At 45.0% G+C, this 23,027-nt stretch overlaps 1 protein-coding gene across 2 annotated transcripts; it reads right to left on the bottom strand.

The window, feature by feature from the left end:
* Window positions 1-398: 398 nt before the first annotated feature.
* ACOX1 (acyl-CoA oxidase 1) lies at window positions 399-21,310 on the bottom strand. Of its 2 annotated transcripts, none has more exons than XM_082294290.1 (14): window positions 21,125-21,310; window positions 19,905-20,064; window positions 14,327-14,487; window positions 9,410-9,517; window positions 8,807-8,926; window positions 7,528-7,643; window positions 7,159-7,328; window positions 6,694-6,856; window positions 5,819-6,009; window positions 5,036-5,215; window positions 4,315-4,420; window positions 4,091-4,234; window positions 3,076-3,282; window positions 399-2,133 (listed from the first exon to the last, which is right to left on the bottom strand). In XM_082294290.1, exons 1-14 carry the CDS (start codon window positions 21,237-21,239, stop codon window positions 2,083-2,085), a joined length of 1,992 nt encoding a protein of 663 aa, XP_082150416.1. In that variant the 5' UTR covers window positions 21,240-21,310; the 3' UTR covers window positions 399-2,082. The 2 variants fall into 2 exon arrangements, with proteins under 2 accessions (XP_082150416.1, XP_082150415.1); XM_082294289.1 differs by lacking the exon at window positions 14,327-14,487 and adding an exon at window positions 11,253-11,413.
* Between the last annotated feature and the right edge of the window lie 1,717 nt (window positions 21,311-23,027).

The following is a 23,027-nucleotide window of genomic DNA, read 5'->3' as shown; positions in this document are numbered from 1 at the left end:
CATCTACTCTCAAAAGCAATGGAAAACAACTTCTGTGGATGGATTAAAGCTGCTGCTGCCCAGCACCGCGGTCAGACCCTCGCTGCGGGCACTGCCCAGCTTTTGCTGGTGTTTGAGCTGCAGTGGCACCGAGCACACGCCACAGCCAGCTCTGCCCCGTGCCAGCTGTGTTCCCCTGCGGCTGTGAGCAGCAGGGGAGGCTGCATCGCTGTGGGATAGGACAGGCATCACCATGGCAGGGGGCTGGCTGCCCTACAACACTGCAGAGCAAAGCCAAGGAGGTCAGACTATATAAAACACCAAAATCCCACTAATTTAAGGTCTTCTGCACACTTCATTCTACTTCCTCCATTACATTACATGAGATCCGCTGAAGGCAGTGTGTGAAAAGAAAGACATTTTGACTGAAAACACATTTTTGTAATTTATTAGATCTGTACACAGCTAGTGCTGTTCTCATTAGCATATTTTCAACCTTCTCCTCCATCCCCCTCCCCAGGCCAGCAGCCTGTTCCACTGGGCACAGGGAAGGCCGAGCCCTCAGCCTCCTTTGGCATCCTGAACTTCCATGGGACCTGAAACACTCGGCATCCAAAAGGCAAGCTTGATTAGTTTATCTAAAATTAAACATTTCTTTCTGTTCAGCTACTCAGATACGCATGTGGAGCCAAACCTTGTGTCTGACCATTGTTAGTGCCAGAAAACTGATTCAAAATTAGAGACTAACAGAGACCAAAGCTGCAGAGAAGCAGCTTCTCAGGTGTTGCCTCAGAACTGCAGGATTTGGGTTGATGCTGAAGCTTTCTACGATTTTAAGCTCAGGGTTGCCCTTCTTTAGTGTGAAGAGGTTTTATGGTTACTGGACAGTTACTGGTGTGGAAAAGCAGCAAAGATTTTGCTTGGTTGTAGTTGTTGCACTGATTTCCCTGGGCAGCAGGATGTTCTCTTCCAAGCTAAATCATTCCTGTTCACTCAGTATCATGCAATGCCCAAGTCAGTATCAAAACAAAATTAGGCAAATCAGAGAAAGCTCCTTGGAAATGCATGGTTAGGGAAAAAAAAAAAAAATCTGGACACTTCACTTGGGATTGTCGTTTTCTTGACAAATGCCTTTAAAACCAGGACAGCATCCCAGAAAAATCAGAAGACCTGAGGATGTTGGTCAACTGATTCCTGCCCTCCAATACTGGCTTCATCATTCCAGGTCAAATTTGCAGTTTTTACCACTACATGTGGTTTTTTTCCCACCAAATCAACATAAGTAACATTTGTAAAGTGCTTTGAGATAGTGCTAGAAAATACTAAGAGTGAAAAGAGGGGCAGAACATCTGTTATCAGCACTCAGCTGATGACTACGAGTTGGTTTTTATCCTCAGAGCAGCATCACTATGTTCTCCTTTGACCTCCTGTTAACCAAGAGCTGGAGATGGCACATGGGGAAAAGGAGTTTGTGCAGGGCAGTGAAAGAAGAAAAACAAAGGAAACATGAGGATTTCTTCTGGAAAGATGGCTGAAGCAGAACTCCAGGGAAGGATGGGTATTTACTTCCCAGATCCATCAGGAAAACACATGCAGACCCACATGCACAGAGCTCTGCAGCAGGCTTCACACAGCATGAGCATTTGCCATACAAGGAGAGAAGTGGGGCTAATCTTAAAAAAAAAACTGAAAAAGCAAGACATTGATGCTTTTTTTGAGGAGAGGATACAAATGCTCACCAGAAGCTACTGCCTGAGGGCTGTCAACTATGTTGTAGTAAAGTCCTGCCACCTTTTCCAGTTGACAGGAACTTCTCTCTAGTTAGCAGCTTCACAAAAGCAATCCTTGTATAGATCCATAAAGCTTTCCCAGATTTTTAAAAGGTTAATTTTACCATTATAATTGCACTTTAAAAAGAGGCATCAATCCCTGTGCACTCTCCCCAAACACCTCCTCCATCTATAAAAGAGGAAAGAAAGGCTACAATTATTCACTGTCCTACAGCTACAGGATTCAAAGGCTTGATTTAGGTGCCTGAAGGAAGGATGCAAACACCCAGTTTTCAGGGCAGGACAAGAGTGCATTTTAAAAAACCTGCAGGCTTCACAGCTTGGCTTGCATTGGCTTCAGGTGTTTGTGGAAAGATTCATGAACCTGCAAGACAACAAGACACTGGTTACAAGGCTAGGTTTGAGCTTTGAAACAGTTTTACCTCCTCACATCTTGCAGTGTGTTCAGTGTGTTTGTATACTAAGGAAATTTGACCCAGAGGCACTTTGGAGATTTAAGAACAACCAGGTAACTTCTGTGTTTCAGAGTCTACATGATACAAAGCTTGAGAATATAAAAAACAGCCTGCCCGCTACTTTTCTATTACGACAGGAATGCAAGATTTATATCCATACAGTTGTTTGGCATTTTAATTACAAGAAAACTGGTACAGGTTTCCTAAGGGGGCTGTAATGAAGCTCCTAAGCCCCACTGACTTCAGAAGTACAGAACACTGAGCAAGTTGTGGTGGGATTTAACTCCAGCTGCAGTCTCTGGCAGCCCATTGTAGGAGATACAGTCTGCCCTCAGCAGGTAAAGGCACCAGGAGACAGGATTTACCATTCTGATGGAGCAGGGACACTTCAGTTTATTTTTGCTCAGCTGCAGCTCCAATCCCAGGTCAGATACAAAACATCTGACACCTAAGTACTACAGGGGAGCAATTTCTTTTCTCCTCCACTCACTGCTACTGCCTGAAGACTGGAGGATTTGCCAGAAAATGGGCAAGGCTTCCACAGCTACTCTCACTAAGCAGAAATAACAGCAAGTGGTAGTTGCTTTTAAATTCACTGAGATAATTCAGTTGTTTCTCTGTGGAGTGCACCATTTCCTCCCTCAACTGAGAAGCTCATGTGATCCCACAGGGAGAGTAACTACAGAGAGCCAACTGAAAGTAGGTTGTTAGTTTTGGTCCATTACTACTTGTGCCTTTTCTCCACCCTTCTTCAATTACCTGGTGAGATCTCTGGAGCGTAATTAACAACCCTAAATTGAGTTGTTTCTCTGGTCATGTGAGAAAGAGGAAAAGAAAAGAGGTTTCTTTACCTGTGTTTTGTTCAGTGGGGATTTCTTTGCCCACTCAAACATGTTCTCGTAGACGTTGCCGTCGTAGCGGCCAAGCACAGATCCCAGATGGACATCATGGAAGTCAAAGGAGTCCACCAGTGCCACTGCATTGGGACGAATGACAGCCAGGAGCTCCTTCACATGTTGGTTCACTTGGGTAACTTGGGCACTGGTCAAGATACCCGCCTTGAGAGGCAAGAAAAGACACAAGTCACAAATCCTTCCCTTCCCCAAGGTCTCACAAAGGTCAGCTTTCCCACACAGAACTGCAGCAGTTGGTAAAAAAAAAGGTTTATTTTCCTTCACTAAGTAATTCAATTGTCAATTTGCCACAGTGCAGAAGCAAAAGGAGATGCCAGCACAGCCCACCATACTGCCCAGCTATTTAATCTTGGATGGCAGACTCTGTGAGTACCTGTAAGGTACTGCAGGAGCAAGTTTTCTTGGAGAACATGCATATACGGATATTAAATTGTGCCTGGCTTCAGGGAAATTTTCAGTAAGCAGCAAAGAGGAAAATGGGAAGACAAAACATACCATGTCTGCCTGAAGAGCAAACAAAACACTGCTGCACAAATGCATTCTCCAACTGATAGAATGAAGACAAGAAAAGCAATGCCTGACAATTTAAAGCCATTCATTGAAGGAAGGGTTGGGATTTGGAGCACAAGATTCCCTTTGAGGGATATAGGTTGGGGAGTACATCTAACTGCATCTCCTTTATTAATTCCTTGGTTTTTAACACACAGCAGCTGATCAGCAACTAGAAACCATTTCAGCTGACCCTTGGCACATGCCTGGTTTCCATTTATCACAAGGGAAACCTGGCAAGAGCCTTCCAACAGACCTGCACTGCTAATGACCTTCTGGCAGCCAACAGCCAAGAACTTCCACCTAAAACACCCATTTAGGTGTTCTGGCTTGGCATGTAAAGCACATTTGCAAACAGTGAACTTGGTTTTGGAGATTTGGAGTGCTGGAGAAAGACACCAACCTGCAGGAAATCGCCCGTGTTCCTGCTGATGCCGAACAGGGCGTACAGGAGGCACAGGTCGGTCAGGACAGCGCGGACGGCGGCGTCACTGACCTCGGCCAGCTTGGCTGTGAACAGCTTCACTATCACATAGTGACAGTGGGCCTGCAGAAACCAAAGAAAGTCAGTCAGGGGCACAGAAAGATGAGGAGCTCTCACAGCACGTCTCTTTATACACCACCGACCTCTGATGCCCGCACAAGATCAACAGAAGTCCTGTTCCAGGCATCCTCCTTGCTCTTCCTGTGGTTCAGCTCAGCTTGCAAATTCTTCGCTGCAGATTCTACAAGCCTGGTTCATATGAGGAAGAAAAACAGTTTACGTAATCACATTAACAGGATGACAGACACTGAATTCATACACGTCAGTCATGGCACATGAGCTCAGAATTCTTCTCATGTGCCATGAGTGAAGACAATGACTGGAGTGACAAGTTGTGCCTCTAAAATACCAATAATCACTGTTGTAGCTACAACACAGCTACAGAGGGGTAAGAGGACTTCTGACAGCACACATGTGGTGCTTCAATACCTACTCACAAGTAAGTGTTGGCTCTACTCTCCCACTTCCCTCACAATGAACTTTAATATCAGGATTGTTTCTCTCCAGAGAGATCTCTGAGCAGTTTGTTATTTTTGTTTGAATATACTTTACACATAAATAAGAGCAAGATACATCCCAAAGGAATGGGGAGCAGAGTAACAAGGCTATGAGCAGCCTCCTGCAACCTCAAAACACTTAATCCTGACCCCAACCCAGCTAAGTGTGTCACTTCCTGAAAGCAACACACGGATCAAAGCTTCACCAGCCACACCTTGAGAATCCAGCATTAACAGGGCAATGCAACACCAGCACCTCCCCAAACACCCAGTTTTCCTGGGCCCAGCCCAGTCAGTGTGAGCTCACCGGGCAGCACGTGACTTGTAGGCCTCTACCAAACTGGTGGGGTCATTGATCCTCACGGTGACAGTCCTGGCAGCCACGTGCTGGGGCTGGATGCGCTGCCTGGAGAGGTCGTTCAGGTAGGACACCATGCCAGTGACCTGCTGGCCAGAGGTCACCTGGGTGTAGCTTTTCATAAGGAACCTGAAAATAGAGACAGCAGATGGCAACTCTTACTCCTGAGTTGTTTGAATGGACAAAAGTCATCTCACTGAGGCTCAGGCCAGCAAGAACAGTTGAAGGCACACTATTTCCTGCCAAAAATGGGGCAGGGAACAGAAACACGACACCAGTTTCGTGGTCACTTCTCATCACTTTGTCACCAACTTCACTGCAAACTGGCCAAACAAGACTCCTTAACATCAATTTAGTGTTAAGAAGGGCATCATTTATTACAGGTGCCTGGTTGCATGGGGGATAGCTCCTCCTTGTGTGCACATGATTTTTTACAAGTGTGTTGCTTACATACACTCACTACATGCAAATTATAACTTGCTCATTACCATAAAACCCTCCCCAAGTTCCCAGACTCAGTCCTTGTTTTGGCTGTAGCTGCATTCCTAAGGCAGATGTCTCCCCCTTATCTTCCAGCTGTCCTTGCTGGGATAGCAGATTCTGCATGCCTTGTTTCTCTGCTAAAAGTTACACAGACACAGCAGAAATCGAATTAACCCTTTTGGTATAAACTTCAGCCACAAGGACCACGAGGAGAGGCTGGAACATCCCTGTGCAGAGCTCCCACCGTACCTGGCTGTCTGCAGCATCATGACCGTGTTCTCCCCCTCGTAGGTGCAGGATGGGGTGAAGGTGACATAGATGTCAGGAATGCCACTGCAGCGGGAGTAGCCGTGCCCGCCACAGGCCATCCGACACTCCTCAATGCCAGCATTGGCAGTCCAGGAGGTGAATGCCTTCAGTCCTGCTGTCAGGGCGTGGAGCTGAGGGGCAACAGGAAAGCCAGGTTTATTTTCCAGTCTTAGCTTGCACACATACGTGTTAAGGACTGCAACTCCCAGAAAAACAAAGTAGAGTCAACACCATTCTTGCACCGTTCCACACGGTCTTGTTTTTCTTGCAGGAACTCTCTCCTGAGTCAAATACTTATATGAAAACCCTTGTACATGGAAGGACTTCTTTTAAGTACACCACTCCTTCTGCCCGTAAACATTTTATGTACAAGACTGTTTTCAACTGCCCATTGTCACAAACACTAACAGAAAGTTAACACCTCACAGCCCTAACCCCTCAGTATACTTTGATCAACACACCTGTTCTACCCTAAGCACTTGGAAGAACAATTAAGAAGCTACAGCACAAGCACAAGACCAGTCTGAACTCCCAAACAATACTCCATAATTCCTGGAAATGCACCTTTTTAAAATAAAAATATATTCCCAGTAGCTTTCTCACTGTGCATTACTCCCTGCTTTTTATAAAGTGCTCTAAATGAATAGAGCAAATAAATGTCACCAGCACATACTGGCCTTGGGGGCTTCTGAAACTACAGAAGGAGAAGGCATCTCATGAGTGAAAGCCAAAAAGGCTCAATGCCTCTTTCTCCATGCTGTAAAGAAACTTCACACAAATTCAGCCAACACTCTGGTTTCCAGAGGACACAGTACCTCTGGCAGCTCACTGAGGTCCCCCTTGCTGATGTCCCCACTGATACGATGGTAGGTGTCCTTTATGTAGGCTCCCACAAAATGGAAGGCGTACGCTGTTGCCAGGAGAGGAAAGAGTTTGTATTGTTGGGTCTGATAATCCAGGATCTGGGGTTCTGGTTCCCTAGAGCAAAAGACAGATGAGCTAGCATGTCAGTGGTAGAAAACTGCTGCAGAAATCCCATTTATCCCTACTCTAAGTACATTCTCCATCCATATCAAGCCAGATTCTCTAAGACCATCCAGCAAAAGCCTCTGGCAGGGGAGAACATTCCAAGAATGGAAGATTATGCACTTCCCAGGACAAACAGTGTTTTGAAACCATACCAAGTGCCAAAGCAAACATCAACCACAGCCCCACTTCCTCCCAGTACTTGAGAAGTTTCCCTCAGCACTTTGGGCTGCTCTGGGTCTCCCTGCACTCACCCTGGCCTCAGCTCAGACTGGTGTCTGACGGCGCTGTAGCGGATGGCGATGGTGCAGGCCCGGGACAGCGAGCGAGCAGAGTCACCCACGATGAAGGAACGGATGAACACCATGGTCCCATAGGTCAGCTTGTCACTGACTGGTTTCACATAGGTGCCATCTGGTTCAACCTACCAAAAAAATTAGAAAGATTAAAAAAAAGTACAGCCTGTTGATTTGTGAAGTTTCCTCTCTTTTACATGTTCACACTCTAAGCTCATCAAGCAGCATTTACAAGCCACCCACAATCCTTTTGGTGCAGCACTGAACCTCACAAGAGCATTCAGTGTGTCCATTTCTAACAGCAGATGCTGAAACTCACTGCTTTACCTGGGCATATTTCATCAGCATGTTTTCCCGAGGAATTCGGTAGTTGTCCATTTTCAGGTAGCCATTATCCATTTCATCATAGCCAAATTTGGGGCCAATGTCACCCACTGTAATACCTGCCACAGACAAAGCCACTTGCATTAATAAAACAGGAACGAAATACCACACAAGAGGTTCAAGCCTTCTCCAGTAAGGAGATTGTTTAGTTTTCTAGTAAGTCCTGGCAGTGTTATGAGTAAGAGTTAACAGGGACCTTAACCTCTTTGATGGAAAAGTGGTGTCCTGGTTTTGGCTGGGATAGAGTGAATTATCTTCCCAGTGGCTGGTACAGTGCTGTGGTTTGGATTTAGCACAAGAACTGTTGGTAACACACTGATGGTTCAGTTGTTGCTGAGTAGCACTTACACCAAGTGAAGGACTTTTCAATTTCCACACTCCGCCACCAGTGAGGAGGCTGGGGAGACACAAGAAGCTGGCAGGAGACAGAGCCAGGACAGCTGATCCCAGCTGGGAAAAGGGATATTCCCCACCACGTGGCATCATGCTGAACAGTAAAACTGGGTGAAGTCAGCTGCGGGCATGACAGCTCAGGGACTGGCTGGGCATCAGTCAGCTGGTGCTGAGCAATCACACAGTGATCACTTGCTCTGCACATTCTATTATTATTATCATTATCATTAATTTCCCTTTCTTTTCTGTCCTATTAAATTGTCTTTATCTCAGCCTACAAGTTTTACCTTTTTCACAGTTCTTTTCCCCATCCTTCTGTGTGGAGGGAATGGCTCTGTGTGTTTAGTTGCCTGATGGGTTAAACCACAACAACTGGACATCAAAACATGGGAATCTCCATAATTTCCATGCAGCCCTACTATCCACTCATGGTGGGAGCTGTCTCTAAAGTTCATGCAGCTCACTTCCAGCTAAAGAGTGATGAAAGCTCTTCTTCCCCTTTCAGAAAGCAGGATATGCTGCTCGGGGAATGCACAGCTGGGAGACACTGGGGCAGAACCAAATCCCAAACTAAACTTCACTGGGGCAGAACCAAACCCCAACCTAAACTTCACAGGGGCAGAATCAAATCCCAAACTAAACTTCACATTGAAGTGAAAGGAAAAGATGATTTAGTAGTAGTTCAGTCATTAGAAAGACTCATTTAAGCCCTGTGATCTACCAACTGAAATCAGTTAATGAAATAAGCCACGGACTTTAACAAGACACAGCAGCTGTACAAATTCAGAGAGAAACAGATTTAATCTATTCCCTGAGTGTGAATTTGTACCTGGCAGAGGTTCATGTGTGCCCAGCTGCCGGATGGGGACAATGAAGGCGTGCAGGCCTTTGCACTGGCCCTGGGTGTAGAGCTGAGCCAGAACAATGGCGTGGTTCGATGTCTTCCCAACTGCAACAGGAGCAGGAGGCAACACAAAAACACAGTCAGACACTCTCAGAGTCTTTCCTCTGAGATAACCTCATCATATCATGCACTGGAAAACCAGATTGACCTCACTGGTTGTCACCCCCATCATACAGCTCTATGGCAGTGTTGCTCGAGTCAATGGAAGTTGCACAACACAATTTTCTTGACTGTAAAACACCAGGTCCTTGGCACACCTGCCAGTGAAGCTGAAGGAACTATGAATAATTTGATACAAGCAATCAAAAATTACACCAAATCCACAGCGTGAATGATGCTGAGCAACAGTCCAGAGCACACAGAGAATGTTTAGCAGGCTCTGATAAGTCTGTTGCTTGTTGTGGCAAGAGCGACTGGCTTTCAGCCCACTCTTTGGACCAACTTCCAGCCATCACTCTGTAGATATAACACACATGGCATCACCTCCCTGAGTTCTTCCATACATCTTCCAGATTTAGATACACTTACGTCCACCAGGCCACCATTTAATGGAGGTGACAGTGGGGCTGTTGAGGATGAACTCCTGCGTAGAGGGGTCATAAGTGGCTGTAGTTTCCAGACCTCGAAGATGAGTCCCTGGAAACAAGCAAACACATTGTTTTGGCAGGAAGTCAGTCACAAAACAGACTAGGACAGAGCTGAACAATGGAAAGTGGAACTCCAGTAGTAATGTTTAAATTTTAACTTTGCTTTTAGGCTATATATATAAAGAGCTAAATACCAACCAATTAAGGAAGAACAAGTGAGAGCCAGACCACATTCTGGGACCTGAAGCCAATTCTCAGAAAACATTGATTTTTTTTTTCCCCAGTGGTCTAAGACTAGTTTTCCAAGCACCTCCAATCTGACACCTTTTTGCTATCACACACCAGAAGCCCTTTCTCATTTAAAATGTTCCACAGGAACACACTCACCTGAATTTCACTAAAATGCAATCTGATTAAATTGCAAAATAAAACCATCCACTTCTCAGCCACAAGATGAAATAAACAGTGCCCACCACCTCTTCATGCCCTCATCAAGTCTACGTTCTCCTCACTTGATGGAGCTGATCTCCCAAACGAGACCATCCATAGCTCCAAGACAGCAGGTAATGGCATGTGTGTCCCAGGTACTGATGTAGGTAGATGAAAAGACTGCAAAAAGATGGGAGGTAATTCCAGGAACAGTCTTTGTCTTCTGCCCCAAACTCTTTACTTCACACACCTGTCTCAGAGCAGTGGCATTGCCCCTGAATGCCTTAAATCTCCCAAAGTCACAAGGCCTACTTGCTTAAACTAGGCAAGCTGTGAACACTCCTGAGAGTCTGGACTGCCAGGGCAGGACAAGAGCTCCAACAGGAAAAAGGAGATCACCTTGCAGCAACCACGTTCCCAAAGCATGGAGGTAATAGCAGACTTCCATTGGCAGGCAGCTCAACACAGACTCACTTTGCTGGCAAAGGATCTTCAAACCTCACTAGTTCCAAGAGATTCTCTTTAGACTTGCAGTTAGTTTATGCTTCACACAATCTCTACATTTCACTTCAGCACAAAGGTGAACTCTGCTCATTTTTAGAAAATAATTCTCATCCTCAACTCTCAGATGACCAAAATTAAAGTTCCCCAAGGCATAATACCCTCCCCTTGAAGCTTCAGTTAAAAGTGTTGCAATCACAATACTGCTGGAGTTATCAAAATCCATTTCAAAGCTTGAAAGCAAAGGAATAGCAACAAAAAACAAAGTCAGCTTGAGACAGAGAACTCAAAAAACCTGACACATTTCATGGTCAGTTAAAAAGAACACATGGGAATGAACCAAGGGGAATAAAGCTCCCCACAGACCATGAGCACTGGAACCAAGTCATCCGCATGTTCTCTGACCCAAGATCAGTCCCGAGGTGAACAAGCAACTCTTAATTTTTTGGCATCTCTTTCAACACCTCAAAGCTCTGTCCTTTTGTCTTCACACTGAAGGTTAATTAAAGCAAAGCAGAAATCAAACTGGAAAGAAGAGCAAGTGTAAAATGAGCAGATGCCACCAAACTGACAGCACCAGTGATGGGCAATAATGACACTGGTTTGAATGGCACGAGGAGCACCCAGGTGCTCATTCATAGAGCTACAGACATCAAACCCCCATTAGGAGGAAGAGAGGGAAGCAGCACATGGCATAATGTTCTAATAACCCTTCCAGAGGCTGTCCACTTTTCCCTACAACCACAGCTGCACGTGTAAAACTGTGAGATACACACACACTGTTCTTCCCAGGCATGGGAATCCTCTGTACACAAAGCCATTCTTAGAAAGAGCATTTATTGAATGTACTGTACCATGGCCCATTTCAGTCTGGGCATAAGTGCCAATGATCTCCAGGTTCCAGGCAGGCATGAAGAAGCGATCCTGCTGCTCTGGGGTGGCCTGGGTGAGAAGGGTGGGGAGGAACATGCCCAGATGAAGGTCCAGAGGTTCAGGCCGTCCGCGGTGAACAAAGCTGTGAAGAATTGTCATGGGATGGGAGTGTGAAGGGAATGTTATGGGAGGGAAGCAAGCATGAGGATTCATGGTGGAGATTCAGGAAGAGACAAAAAGAAAAAAAAAATGATTCATGATGTGTCAATCAGAATTCAGCAAGTGTATTTTAGAGAGCCAGAGCACTGTCCTTTCCTCAGGCCTGAGTAATAAGAAATGGCACACACTTTGAAATAAACATGCTGCAATGACTTCCTCTGTAATCATACATAAAGTGCATCTGCAACATTCCCCTATTTTTGATGCACTATGATTGATTAAAAAAAAAAAAAGATGAATCCAAACCTTCCCTCTGGTTTGAACATCGGAGCATCCCTAAGTTCAAAGGGCTGAGGCAGTCAGCTGAGAATGTCACTTTGTTGGAGATGGGATGTGGCTGAACACAGTGTGCTTGCAACCAAATAAAGGAAGTCCTTTTTTTTTTTTTTTTTTTTTTCTTTTTCTTTTTTTTGCCATGTTTTGAAGGTAGAACCTGGTAGAAGTCCCAATTTATCCAGCTAAAGGAGCTAGGTTTACAATGAACTCCCTCTTTTTTTTAAAAAAAGGCAAATCCTAACTGGCTGCACTATTTACTCTTAGTTTTTTGAAATTAAAGATCAGACACAATTAGTGTACATGGCATTTCAAATCAACTCCCTTCAACTTCTGCTATTTTAAAGAACTTTCTTAAAAGGACAGTGCTCTGTGTAAGTCAAAGTTGTGAACATGAATAACTTGCCAAGAAAGCCAACATTTTTCAATATGTAAATCACCAGCACAAATTATCTCCAATTAAACATCTTTCATTAGAATTACTTTTTCTCCATGTTCTGTCAAACGCCACTGTGAGGTAATTAAGTGGTCTATTAAGATTTTCAATATAAAGAATTAATTCATCATTAAATCTTAACACATTGACAGCTTTGAGTATTAAAATAGTGGGGATAGATTGAGGACCAGCACCTCCATCTGGCTCATTTTTGTATTAAATAAATTTAATTGGACTTTAACAGGAATATATATATATATATATAAGTGATCTGCATTATGGAAAGAGCAGAGGTCTGAGCGTGGCTCAAACTCATCTGACACTCTTAGCAAAGTGGGAACAATGCATCCTTGTGTTCTCCAAACACACATTAATATGAACTAGTTCTGTCCCTAGGGCTTCCCAAGAACTGTTTTTTGATATTATCAGACTCCTATAAATAAACTCAACTATCTAATAAACCCAGCAGCAAGGTTTTCTAAGCTTTTTGACTGCACAGTGACCAAACCCAGCAGGGACTACCAGGTTACCAGGAACACCAGATTTTAAGTGAGTTCAGTACGAGTGAAGTACACAGCTGACAGTCAAAGAGTGGAAAAAAAAAACCTTATTTACCAGCAGTAGTTATAAACCAGACAGAAACAGCACAGTATTTTCACTTTTTCACTGCTCCTTGTTTCTATTTGTGTTTTTCCTTTCTTTGATTTTTTTTTTTTTTTTTTTTTTTTTTTTTGAGAGAGAGAGAGATTTCTTCACTATGGAACAGGTTAAAATCAATACACCCATAGTCACCAAGATAAAACTGAGTAACTACCCATCCAGGCTAAGGTTCAATTCAATAATCCAGAGATCTGTTTCTTCATTACCACATTTTAAACATCAGGATTAAATTAAACAATTATACAATTAAAGTTCCCCAAGAACAGCTCAGTGACAATTACTGCAGCAGCTTCACTGATGAAGTATCAGATACTCAACACAGCAGGAACCCCAAATTCTGGCATTTTAATTATTCAGCATAGAAAGTATATCTGCTTTACTGTATTAGCTCTACGTAGTGTCAAAATACCAATTTAACCATGAAACAACATGAGAACCATAAGGAAATCAACCATCACCAGGCAAGAAAGTGCAATTGTCTAATGTGAAATTAGAAGTAAAACAAATCACTGCAGTGGGGATGTGACTGATTTAAAGCAGCTGGTGTGAGAAAGCAAACAAGGCCAGCAGGCACTGATTGTTGCCATCCAGTTATCTCTCAGCTTCTGGTGTTGAGCTGGGTTTGCTGAGCAGGAGAGAGGACAGGATTTCTTCCACTGAGTCTTCTACAAATGTTTCAGCAGCTGTAACTGAACAACCAGGCAGCTGGCACTGCCATCCAGCAGTGTCCAGACTTGTACACCTCAGGCTTTCCCAGTTCAGATGCCAGCACAAACACTGGAGTCCTTGTCTGTAAACTATTCTTGCTGGTATTTAACAGCCATAATTGCAGGTTCTGGGCTAAAAGACTGTTTTCTGATCCATTAAATGTTTTTCCACTTAAAGCAGTGAAAGTTGCTTTCAACAACAGCAGGCATAAGATGTTTTTCTTCTTTGTAACCAAGACCTTTCCATGAAGTTGTACAGCTGCAGTGGAGCAGCATCTGGAAGAAAAGTGCCTGGGGCAAAGCATACCTGACTTTCAACCCAAAACTCACAATCTCACCATGCTCCACTGCTCCTAAAGGAATGCTCCTCACCTGTTTCTGCAGGCTAGCTATGCACTAAGGGCTCTGGCATACACGTCCCAAAATCAGGCAAAAATAAAACCCACAATACTGTTCACTGACATGTTCCAACTGGTTCAAGTGAAATTCAGACTCTCAGGGCTTAGAACAACCTCCTCATTTTAAAACAAAGGTAACAACTACCAATGCAGAGATCAGCTAAGAGGTGCATTCTGGAAAAGACCAAAAGAAATCCTGGGATCGTCAGGATGTGAAACGAGGCAGCTGTCTGGCTACAGACATCAATCATTAACTGAGGAATTTTACCTTTCCCCCTTTAGACTGACCCAGGGAACATCATCAATTTACCCACTGGAGTTAGAGAAAAGAGGTTACCCATTGATCCCTGAAGGGAACTAACCATGTCCCATTTCGGTTTGGGCGTAGGTGCCAATTATCTTGACTCCACAGACCAGGGGCAGCCACTTCTCCTTCTGAGCATCAGTCGTTTGGGTCTCTATGGTTTTGTGAAACATGCTGAAGTGGAGACCCAAAGGTTCAGGAAAATTGCCCAAGCATGTTCTACAGGAGAGAAATAGAGGGATCTGGATCTCAGTCTTACTGTTACTGTGAACCTGAAAGGCTTTTCTCCAACTGGAGCATAAGACAAATAATATTTTTGCCTTTTTCAACCTTTTTTTTTTTTTTGTCCACAAGCAACCTCCAAATGTGGAGGCATCAGAAGCAATGCTAATGGGGAAACAGATATTTCTTCCAGGCATCTTCTTCACCCCATGAGTCTTGCTGTTGCTATGTAACTGGAAAAAATGTTATTCTACAAAGGTTCATGAGGAACTTAAAACTAAGGACATGAAAATCAAATTATTTTCTCCCCCATCTCTCAGGCTTTGTGGGACTAAATCCCACTGCTGCTGGTAGCCTACAACTAGGGCATTATTAGGTAGAACCAATATGTATTAAAAAGGAAAAGGTTTCTTTGGTGACTGAATTCTTTTCAGAACAGCTCTGTATCACCTTCAGCTGCTTCTATCAGTTGTGAGATCTGGAACACACCTTCAATTAAAATTACCATTACAGTCTAGTGCTGGAGGGAATGGAAAGAAAAAATCAGACATTTTAGGCGTGTTTCACCAAAACAGAAGTTATTTCATGAAAGAAAACTCTAATCACCTAGTAGCCACAATGGCAGGCAAAGTACATTCTCAATTAAAACATCTTCCCTTCTGCAGCTTGAACAGTTTCTTCATCTTCAATCTACTGTACACAAATGCTTATTCCATCTAAACTCTAAGATAGAGGAGGAAAAATGAGCCCTCTGCATAAATACCATAGGGGATGCTCTGCATGTGGTTTGTCAATTACAGCAGCATTTGTGACTGGCCTTTTGCACCATGCAGAGAGTAAATAATTGACAATTCAACAGCAGGTCTGATACAGACTGTGAAAACCAGCCTTAGAGTGAGAGGCAAAGCATCACTGAACTGCATGTTGCCTGTTTAAAATGAACAAGACAAAATGAGCCATGGATTTTTCCAGGACCTAAACTATTGTAATCAAGTAATCTAATGCTGGTGCTGAATGTATTAGCTGTGCTTTAAGGTGGTGTTGAGTGCAGCTACAGCATCTCAAGTTCCTGGAATGGAGGCAGACAGTTCTGTCACCAAAAGATATTCTATTGCCTACAGCAGCACATGTTAACAAAGCTGATGCTGACAGGGTGACCAAGGGCTTAAAAGTGCAAGACAGAATACTTTTCAACATTCCTGTGGTTTCCTAAGTGGGGTTATTCTTTTAGCCCAGGACCTATACAACAACAGCAGCACCCTTTATTTCCTCACTGCCTGCAGCACAATTATTGTGCACCTACTCCTCAGGCCCCAAAAGGACAAACCTACGGGGAGAAAATGAGTACTGACTTTGGAACACAAAGTTTGAGGGCAGCTTGAGAAGAGCTTGAATGGCTCTTTGCGTATTTTCAGCAGTCACTGAAAGAACTTGAGAAAAAGGTGCAGCTCATGCTTTGCTGTCAGAAAAATCAGGTCAGACACTGCTTCTTTGAAGGTAATGCTCCAAGAAAAAATCCCAGGAATCTTCTCAAAGGTCAGGCCAGCGACTTTCACTGCCTATGAGTAAGTTTAATCACAAGTGGCAGATATCTCATGCTTAACTACCACCTTCTCCCACAGGGGTAAAACAGCAGACATTTTGCAAGTGGATGCTTTAACACCCCTGTGTCAGAAGGTTATGATGTGTCAGTAACTAATTGTGCAGCATTTGAACAGCTTCTTGCATTAACTAAGCTGAAAGTTACATTACAGCAAAAACTGTTCATCTCTGCATACTCCACACTGAAGACTGAGGATTTCCTTAACGTGCCTTTTAACAACTTGAATGACAATGAGAGAGAATCCTGTTTTCCTCAAGACACAGGGCAAACAGAAGAGGTACCAGCTGTGAAAGCAGGAACAACAGGTTTTCTTCCCTTCTTTTTCTTTCTCTGAACTTACTGCTTCCCATCAGAATTTCAACACTCCCAGCACCTGGACTGGTTGTTCTCCAAAGGCTGCAGTGTGTAACTGTTCAAATACTCTGCTCCATCAAGACTGATGGTGGCAGTGACCATCTGATCAATCACCAGCTGCTCTGAGGTCAGCCTTGCTACAACAACCAGTGTCACAATGAGGCTGCAGCTCCAAATCCACTTATGGGAAAAGGCTGTGTAGTAAATACGTGCTTTGGCATTACAGATCAGCAGCCAGTGCCACCCACACAGTAGAAGGCACGTATGTGACAGGTGAGTCACTGTTGCTCAGTGCACAGAGGACAACAGAAACAAAGTCTGTGTGTTCAGAGGCTCCAAAGCTATGGGAACAACTGCAAAGCCATTCTCAGGCTGCAGAACTGGCTCACACAACAGGGGCATTTACTTTAAATGAAAGTCTGTGTGCAAACTTTCCTGCTTTGTGCAGTTCTTGAAGTAACCCTCTCAAGGATGAGCACGAATGGGTCATCCCAGTGGAGAAGGAGCAGGAGCTGTGTCTGAGCTGTGCTAACTGGGCTTCAGAGCTCACAACTGCTATGGCAATAAACTCCTATTCCAGCTGTATCAAAGTAAGACCAAGCCAGACTCATCCACTCCACATTAATTAAGCAGTGGCAAGTAGGGCCCACAGTAGAGTTTTTCTGCTTTGATTTGCTCAAAGCTGCTCCAGGTCCTAATTTAAAGACATAAGAACAAATTCCAACAGGGAAAGTGCACATTTGTGCAGTGCTCATGAACACAGGAATCACCTGGTGACCAGCAGCTCTCAGATCTTCTCTTCTTCTCTGACCCAGTTTGTTTTTCTCTTCTTTGTTTAACCCCATTTTCCTCAATGAAGGTTAATTAAACTTGAAAGTGAATTAAAACTGAGCAGCTTGCTCTCTTCCAAGAGCATTGGAGCACTACACCAGAAACATTTCCCATTTTTCATGCTGACTTATATTTTGCTGCAGTTAAGACTGCAAAAGAAATCTGAAATATTGGCACTGTTAGGCTGATGGCCTTCAAAGCTACAGTCACACCAGCAACTGCAGTGTGAACATAGAAGAAATACTATATGAGAAGCAATTAAAGTATATTTAACAGATCCTCTTATGGTTTGGAGTCCAACAAAACCCTTTGGAAACAGGAAGGAGGAGCATTCACTTAGACATGTCACAACAGCAGCAACTGTTTAAGTGTTTCTTCAGGGCAGTGAAGGAAGCAGCATTTCTCCTCACCTATTCATAAATCAAACTATAAAGTTGGTGAGTCATGTGCAAAGCTACCTAGTGAAGTTCTGGCAGTTTAGGAAAGCTACAGGAAAAGAACTCAAAATTCTTCAAAATTGCATATATAAATCTGTCCCTGCCATTTGGGGATAACTGACAAAATTTCTTAAGCTTCCATAAATAGAAAGGTCAATCACAATAAATACAATGACATCCAAATCAAGGACTTCAATCTATTTCATAAACTTAATCTGAGGCATGTTGCAACACCATATCCATTCAGTTTTCAGTTTGGAAAAATGAGTAAGCCCAAACACAATTTCTCCAGGTCAGTTTTTACACTAATGAAGTCCCTTCCAGTTAGCACCAATTAGCATGGATATGGGATAGAAATAAACATAATTTTGTCAGTTGGGTGCAGGTTCACCAAATCTAAAACAAAATCTGACACTCAACAGGTGGGAAAGTGTGGAGAGATGCTAAAATGCAAATGAAATCAAAGGATGAAAAAATAATCCTTTAATTTCTTCCATTTGTTAAGCAGCAGCAAGCCCACATCCTCCCTTGCCAACACCAGACATTATGGTAAAGAAATCAAATCAGAATATTAACAGTGTACAGCTCTTAGAGCAAACACACCTCACCTGTAGGCAAGAAGTTTATGCACTGGGCTTCATTCTGTTACATGTTATTACAGAATAAATATGGTATATAAAATAAATAAAAAATGGCAAATACAGTGAGTCCACAGTAATTGCAATTGTATTTGGAAATCCTGAATGGCTGCAATTAGATTTTACCTTGAAAAAAGTAAGTCTTTTTCATTGTTTCAGTTGGTTTTGGACTGTGACTTCTGACTAGTCACACCTGACCATACATACCACATTGGGTATGGAGGTACTATTTGGTATCTGTATGAAATTTTACACTTTCATCCACTTAAGAATTGCTGACTCCAAAGTAAGTTTATGGAAAGACAAAACTAGAATCTCTCATTTGACTACTTCAGGAAAGTCTATTTTCATATAATATTGTCATTAATGCTACAGAAAGACATAAAATTTGTTAAAATTTTCCACCTGATAGACTGGATAGACTTTGCTGAATTTTCTCCTTAGAAATAAATAAATAAATGAAGAAACTTCCCCATCACTTTCAATAAACCTTGTGTAGGAAAAAAACTAATTATTAACTTTGGCTGTGCAGCACCTGAATAATCCAATACTGTCACTGAACTTGTTCCCTGTTATCACTGTCCACCAATGACAGTTTTCAAATTATTTATGCTACTTCCACAAGAACTTTCATGACACAGGTCAGTGCAGACCAGTTTCTCTGAAAGCAAAACCACAGTGGACAAGATGATTTCAATTTCCTAGTGCCAATGGTCATGCCCTGAGGCCCATAACAGCTTTTTTACAAAACCAGTCAGAGGGGGCTTGTGGTTCATTATTTAATGTGTCAGAGGATATACCTATGGGATTACAGCAGATTTCCAGGTCTGTGTAATCTCTCTGTTACCAGTTTCTGTTTGGTTAAATCAGACTGAGTTTAGCAGAATTAGGGGGAGAAATACATCAAAATCAGGAATTAAGCTCTAATTCCTTCTGGAAGGAATGAGAGCTCAGATGTAAAGATGGTCTTATTTTCATTAACTTGATCCAAGGGTGGTACTAGCAAAGGTCAGATGCAACAAAAAGCCTCAGGGTCAAAGAGAACCTCTGTAACACCAGGAACTTAGAGGAGGGACACAGAATAGACAATGATAAGAACTTATAAGGCATCTTGGAACATTTTCAAGTATTTCTGCAATGTGACTTTATTGGGTCTAAGTGCAAAGTGAAGTAATCAGCTTTAGGAGATTTCATCGGAAGCCTCAAACTCATCAGATCTATTCAGATTCAAATAATGAGTATAATTTTTTTATTCCTTTTGGAAAAAAAAAAGACCTAAGTTCAAGTTCAGTTTTTCAGTTTCTGCACCACATATAGTGAACAGGGTATAACTGCTAATGTTGCATTTCTGTTAAAAAAAAAACCCTAGGAAAACACAACACTCAGGAATTCAGGGTTTCATCTGAAATTCACTGAAGCAGACTTGAGTGGGCTTTTATACAAGTCTTGAGCTTCCTTTAGACAACAAGCATAGGAGAAAAGCACAACTCTAACGTCCTTGGTGGTGATTGAAGTACATACAAGAAGCAAACTCTGGATCTTTTTAGGTACCTTTTAAACCAGTAGATCTCATCGGGATCTGCAATTCCATATTCCCTTAGCTTCATCACCATCAAGGAGCTCTTCCTGATGGCTTGCTCATAGCGCTGGCTACGGGACAGGAAGTTCAAATCCTCGTGCTGGAAGTCAGGGTCATTAAGAACTAAGGCCTCTGGGGACAGAAGAGAACAGGAAAACAAGCTCAGCTTCCACAAACTTCAGCAGGGGGTGAGCAACAACCCAGCGTTTTACCTGCTGGAGCTCAAGGCAGAGGTATAAGAAAATTGAAAATAAAATTAGAAGTTAACAAAATGAGAAAGAAGTCAAAGCTCTTTGAGAGCTCAACTCCTGGCACTCTCATTCCACACATAAACCCCATTTTCAGTTCAAAGCACTCTGGACTTGGCAGGAGGGCAGTTCACTGAAGTAAAACCTGCAGGCCTGCCACCAACAGCCTGAGGCTCAGGCAGCCTCGTGAACTCTGATCCCCACGCAACTCCTGCAGAAGGGCAAAGTTATTATTACCACTATGCCAACTGGAAAACAGGGTGACCAGAGATCACAGACTCTGTGTCCCCCCCCCTTTGGCACAGAAGTTACACAACACCGGCCTCTGACAGTCCCAGCCCAGGGAAGAGACTGGAAGTAGTTCATTAATCTCTGATAACTACGGTCGTGCCGGGTGACAAACAGGTGACATTTGTACTCTTGGGCAAGAGCGGGCTAGGAGGGAAAAAGGAGGGGACAGAGCCCATGAGAAATGCCCATGGGAAGCTGCCTCTGACCCTCTGGAGGAAGGGGAAACAGAGAACTGAAAGGACACTGCTCTCTCAGGGCCACCCTAAATCCTTTTCTGGGAAGGGGAGAAGAGGAGGACCAGGGACGTAACGCTGCTCCTGTTCCTCTCTAACCCATGAGGCAAGACCCCTTTACTTTACGCTGACCCTCCACCTGCCAACCCTCTCCTGACAGCTTTATCCTCTCCACAAAAGCTCCTCCACACCCCTCCAGCCCCACAACCCCCTCACAACTCGGTCGTTCCTCACCTTCCCCGGGGCTCCCCACCCCGCTCCCCCCGCCCTGTTTCCCGCTCTCCCTCTCCCCGGAGGTCGCCCCTTGGATCCCCCTCATCACGCAGCCTCTCCCCTTCCCACCCCCGCATATCCTTCTCCTCCTCCGAGCCCTGACGGGGGCTGTCTCTCCCCGTCCCCATGGCCCGGGCCCTCCCTCACCGATCTCCTTGCGGCGGCGGGTGCGCTCAGGGCCGCCGTCCAGGATGTGGGTGAGCAGCTCGGGCTGGAAGGTGGCGCCGGCGCGTTCCCTCTGCAGGTCCTTGTTCATCGCCATCGCGGCGGCGGCTCTGCCCGATCCCGATCCCGATCCCGATCCCGATCCCGATCCCGATCCCGATCCCTTCCCGTCCCCGCTGCGCCGGCACCGCCCCCGTGTGACGTCACTCCCGCGACGCCACGTGGGTCCTGACCACGTGGGTCCCGCGGCCGTGCCCGCCCTTCCCCTCGTGAGGCGGAGCAGGAGCGGTGAGCGGCGCGTTCAGTCGTGCTGGGAGCGGTGCTTTAAATCGCGCTGCGATGGGCATGGAGCGGCCCTCCGAGAGCGCCCGGCACGTGCGGCGTCGGCACGGAGTAGCTAATTAAATAAACAGCTCGTTACATGCCGTTAGCGGGCTGCGTCTGTGCACGCGCTAAGTGCGGTGTTGGGTAGTGCTCTTGATCTGCGTGTGAAGGATTGCGCTTGGGGCTGGGCCTGCCAGAAATCTCCCTGCGAGGTCCTGCAGTGGGGGTGGAGCGCGCATTATGTAGCACACTGGGTGGGCACAGCGTGTATGGCGATTGGGGTGTGGTTTCTACAGCCTAAATGATTGTATTCGTTAGAAAGTGCATTAAATGCACACCGAGCGTCTTGCATCCTTGGCTGAGCCACCTTGCTGCACAGTGTGATTCAGGAGCAAAACCCGAGCGATACAGGACAGCCTTTGCCCTTCTGGAGGTGCAGAAGTGTCCTTGCTTTTTAAATGCTAGGTGCGGCGGGGATGCACGGAGCTGTAGAGAGCGGGGAGGTGGGTCTCCACCTACGGAGCCCACGTTGGGACCCTGCCAGAGGGGTTTTTCAGCCCGCTGTGGGTGTCCACAGCCTGGCATGGGGCTGTGGGGCAGCAGGCACAGAGAGAGGCACGTGCAGGGACGGGGTAAGCCAGCATTGCCCTGGTTTCGACAGCCTCCCACGGAGTCCCCTGTGGGGCATTTTGCAAGGTTGCAACCCCGTGAGCAATGCGTGGGGTGGGCAAGGGACGCCAAGCATTAAAGCCACGGCGTGTGTCAGCTCAGTGTCCCCACTGCTGCCTAGTCCGTATGGGGGGTCCTTGAACGCCCTGCAATGGACCCACTTTCTGAGTGGCAGGAGTCCCTGCCTGGGCTGTTGTGCAGCTCTTGGGGTCTCCCACAGTGAGGCAAAAAAAATGAGAAAAGCAGTAAATGGAGCATGGAAACTCTCCAAACACAGGCAGCCTGCAAGGGAAATCAGAGGGAAAACAAGGTCAAAAGGAACTACTTTAGGGCACAGCCAGGAGCCTGGCTATGACATCGACTAGGCAGGATTAGGACCTTTCTGGAGCTGCTTTGCATTCCCGCCTTTCTTTGTGCTCTGTGGTGTGCCTGACTTGCCTGTGCCAGCCCTGCTCCACCACAGGAGCTCCCAGGAGGTCCCACCTGAGCCTTGTCTTGGAATTAATCCTTCTCATTCATCGCTGTCTGCTAAACCCTACCAGACTTCTGATGAAACCAGGCTGGCTTGGATGCAATTTATTGTTCTCCAGCTGCAGGATCACACACTGTCAGAATTTCTTATGCTGCAGTAAGACAACAGGCTCAGGATCATTCCTTAAATCTTGCTGCATAGTAGTCCCCTGTCACCCCAGCAGCTGAAGCTATCCCTGCATCTCAGTCCCTCACACTGTCTGAACTTCTCAGTCAACAATTTCCCTCCTTCCTTAACCTTTCTCAACTCATCCATAGCCTGAGGGAGACCCAGAGGACCTGGTGGGCTGCCTGTATTTCATGCTGTGGGTTGTGTGGGACTAGGCAGCTCCTCTTTGTGCCAGGATGCCCTGGGCTTGGC

Source organism: Coloeus monedula, assembly GCF_965178545.1.
Source record: "Coloeus monedula genome assembly, chromosome: 19".
Lineage (NCBI taxonomy): Eukaryota > Metazoa > Chordata > Aves > Passeriformes > Corvidae > Coloeus > Coloeus monedula.
This window is presented reverse-complemented; position numbering and strand designations above follow the sequence as displayed.

Coding starts and splice junctions, on each gene's coding strand:
- ACOX1 (XM_082294290.1), bottom strand. CDS start 21,239: ATGGCGATGAACAAGGACCTGCAGAGGGAACGCGCCGGCGCCACCTTC. Junction 20,065..21,124: donor CCGCCGCCGCAAGGAGATCG/GTGAGGGAGGGC, acceptor TTCTGTCCCCAG/AGGCCTTAGTTCTTAATGAC. Junction 8,927..9,409: donor TAAATGGTGGCCTGGTGGAC/GTAAGTGTATCT, acceptor CTCCTGTTGCAG/TTGGGAAGACATCGAACCAC.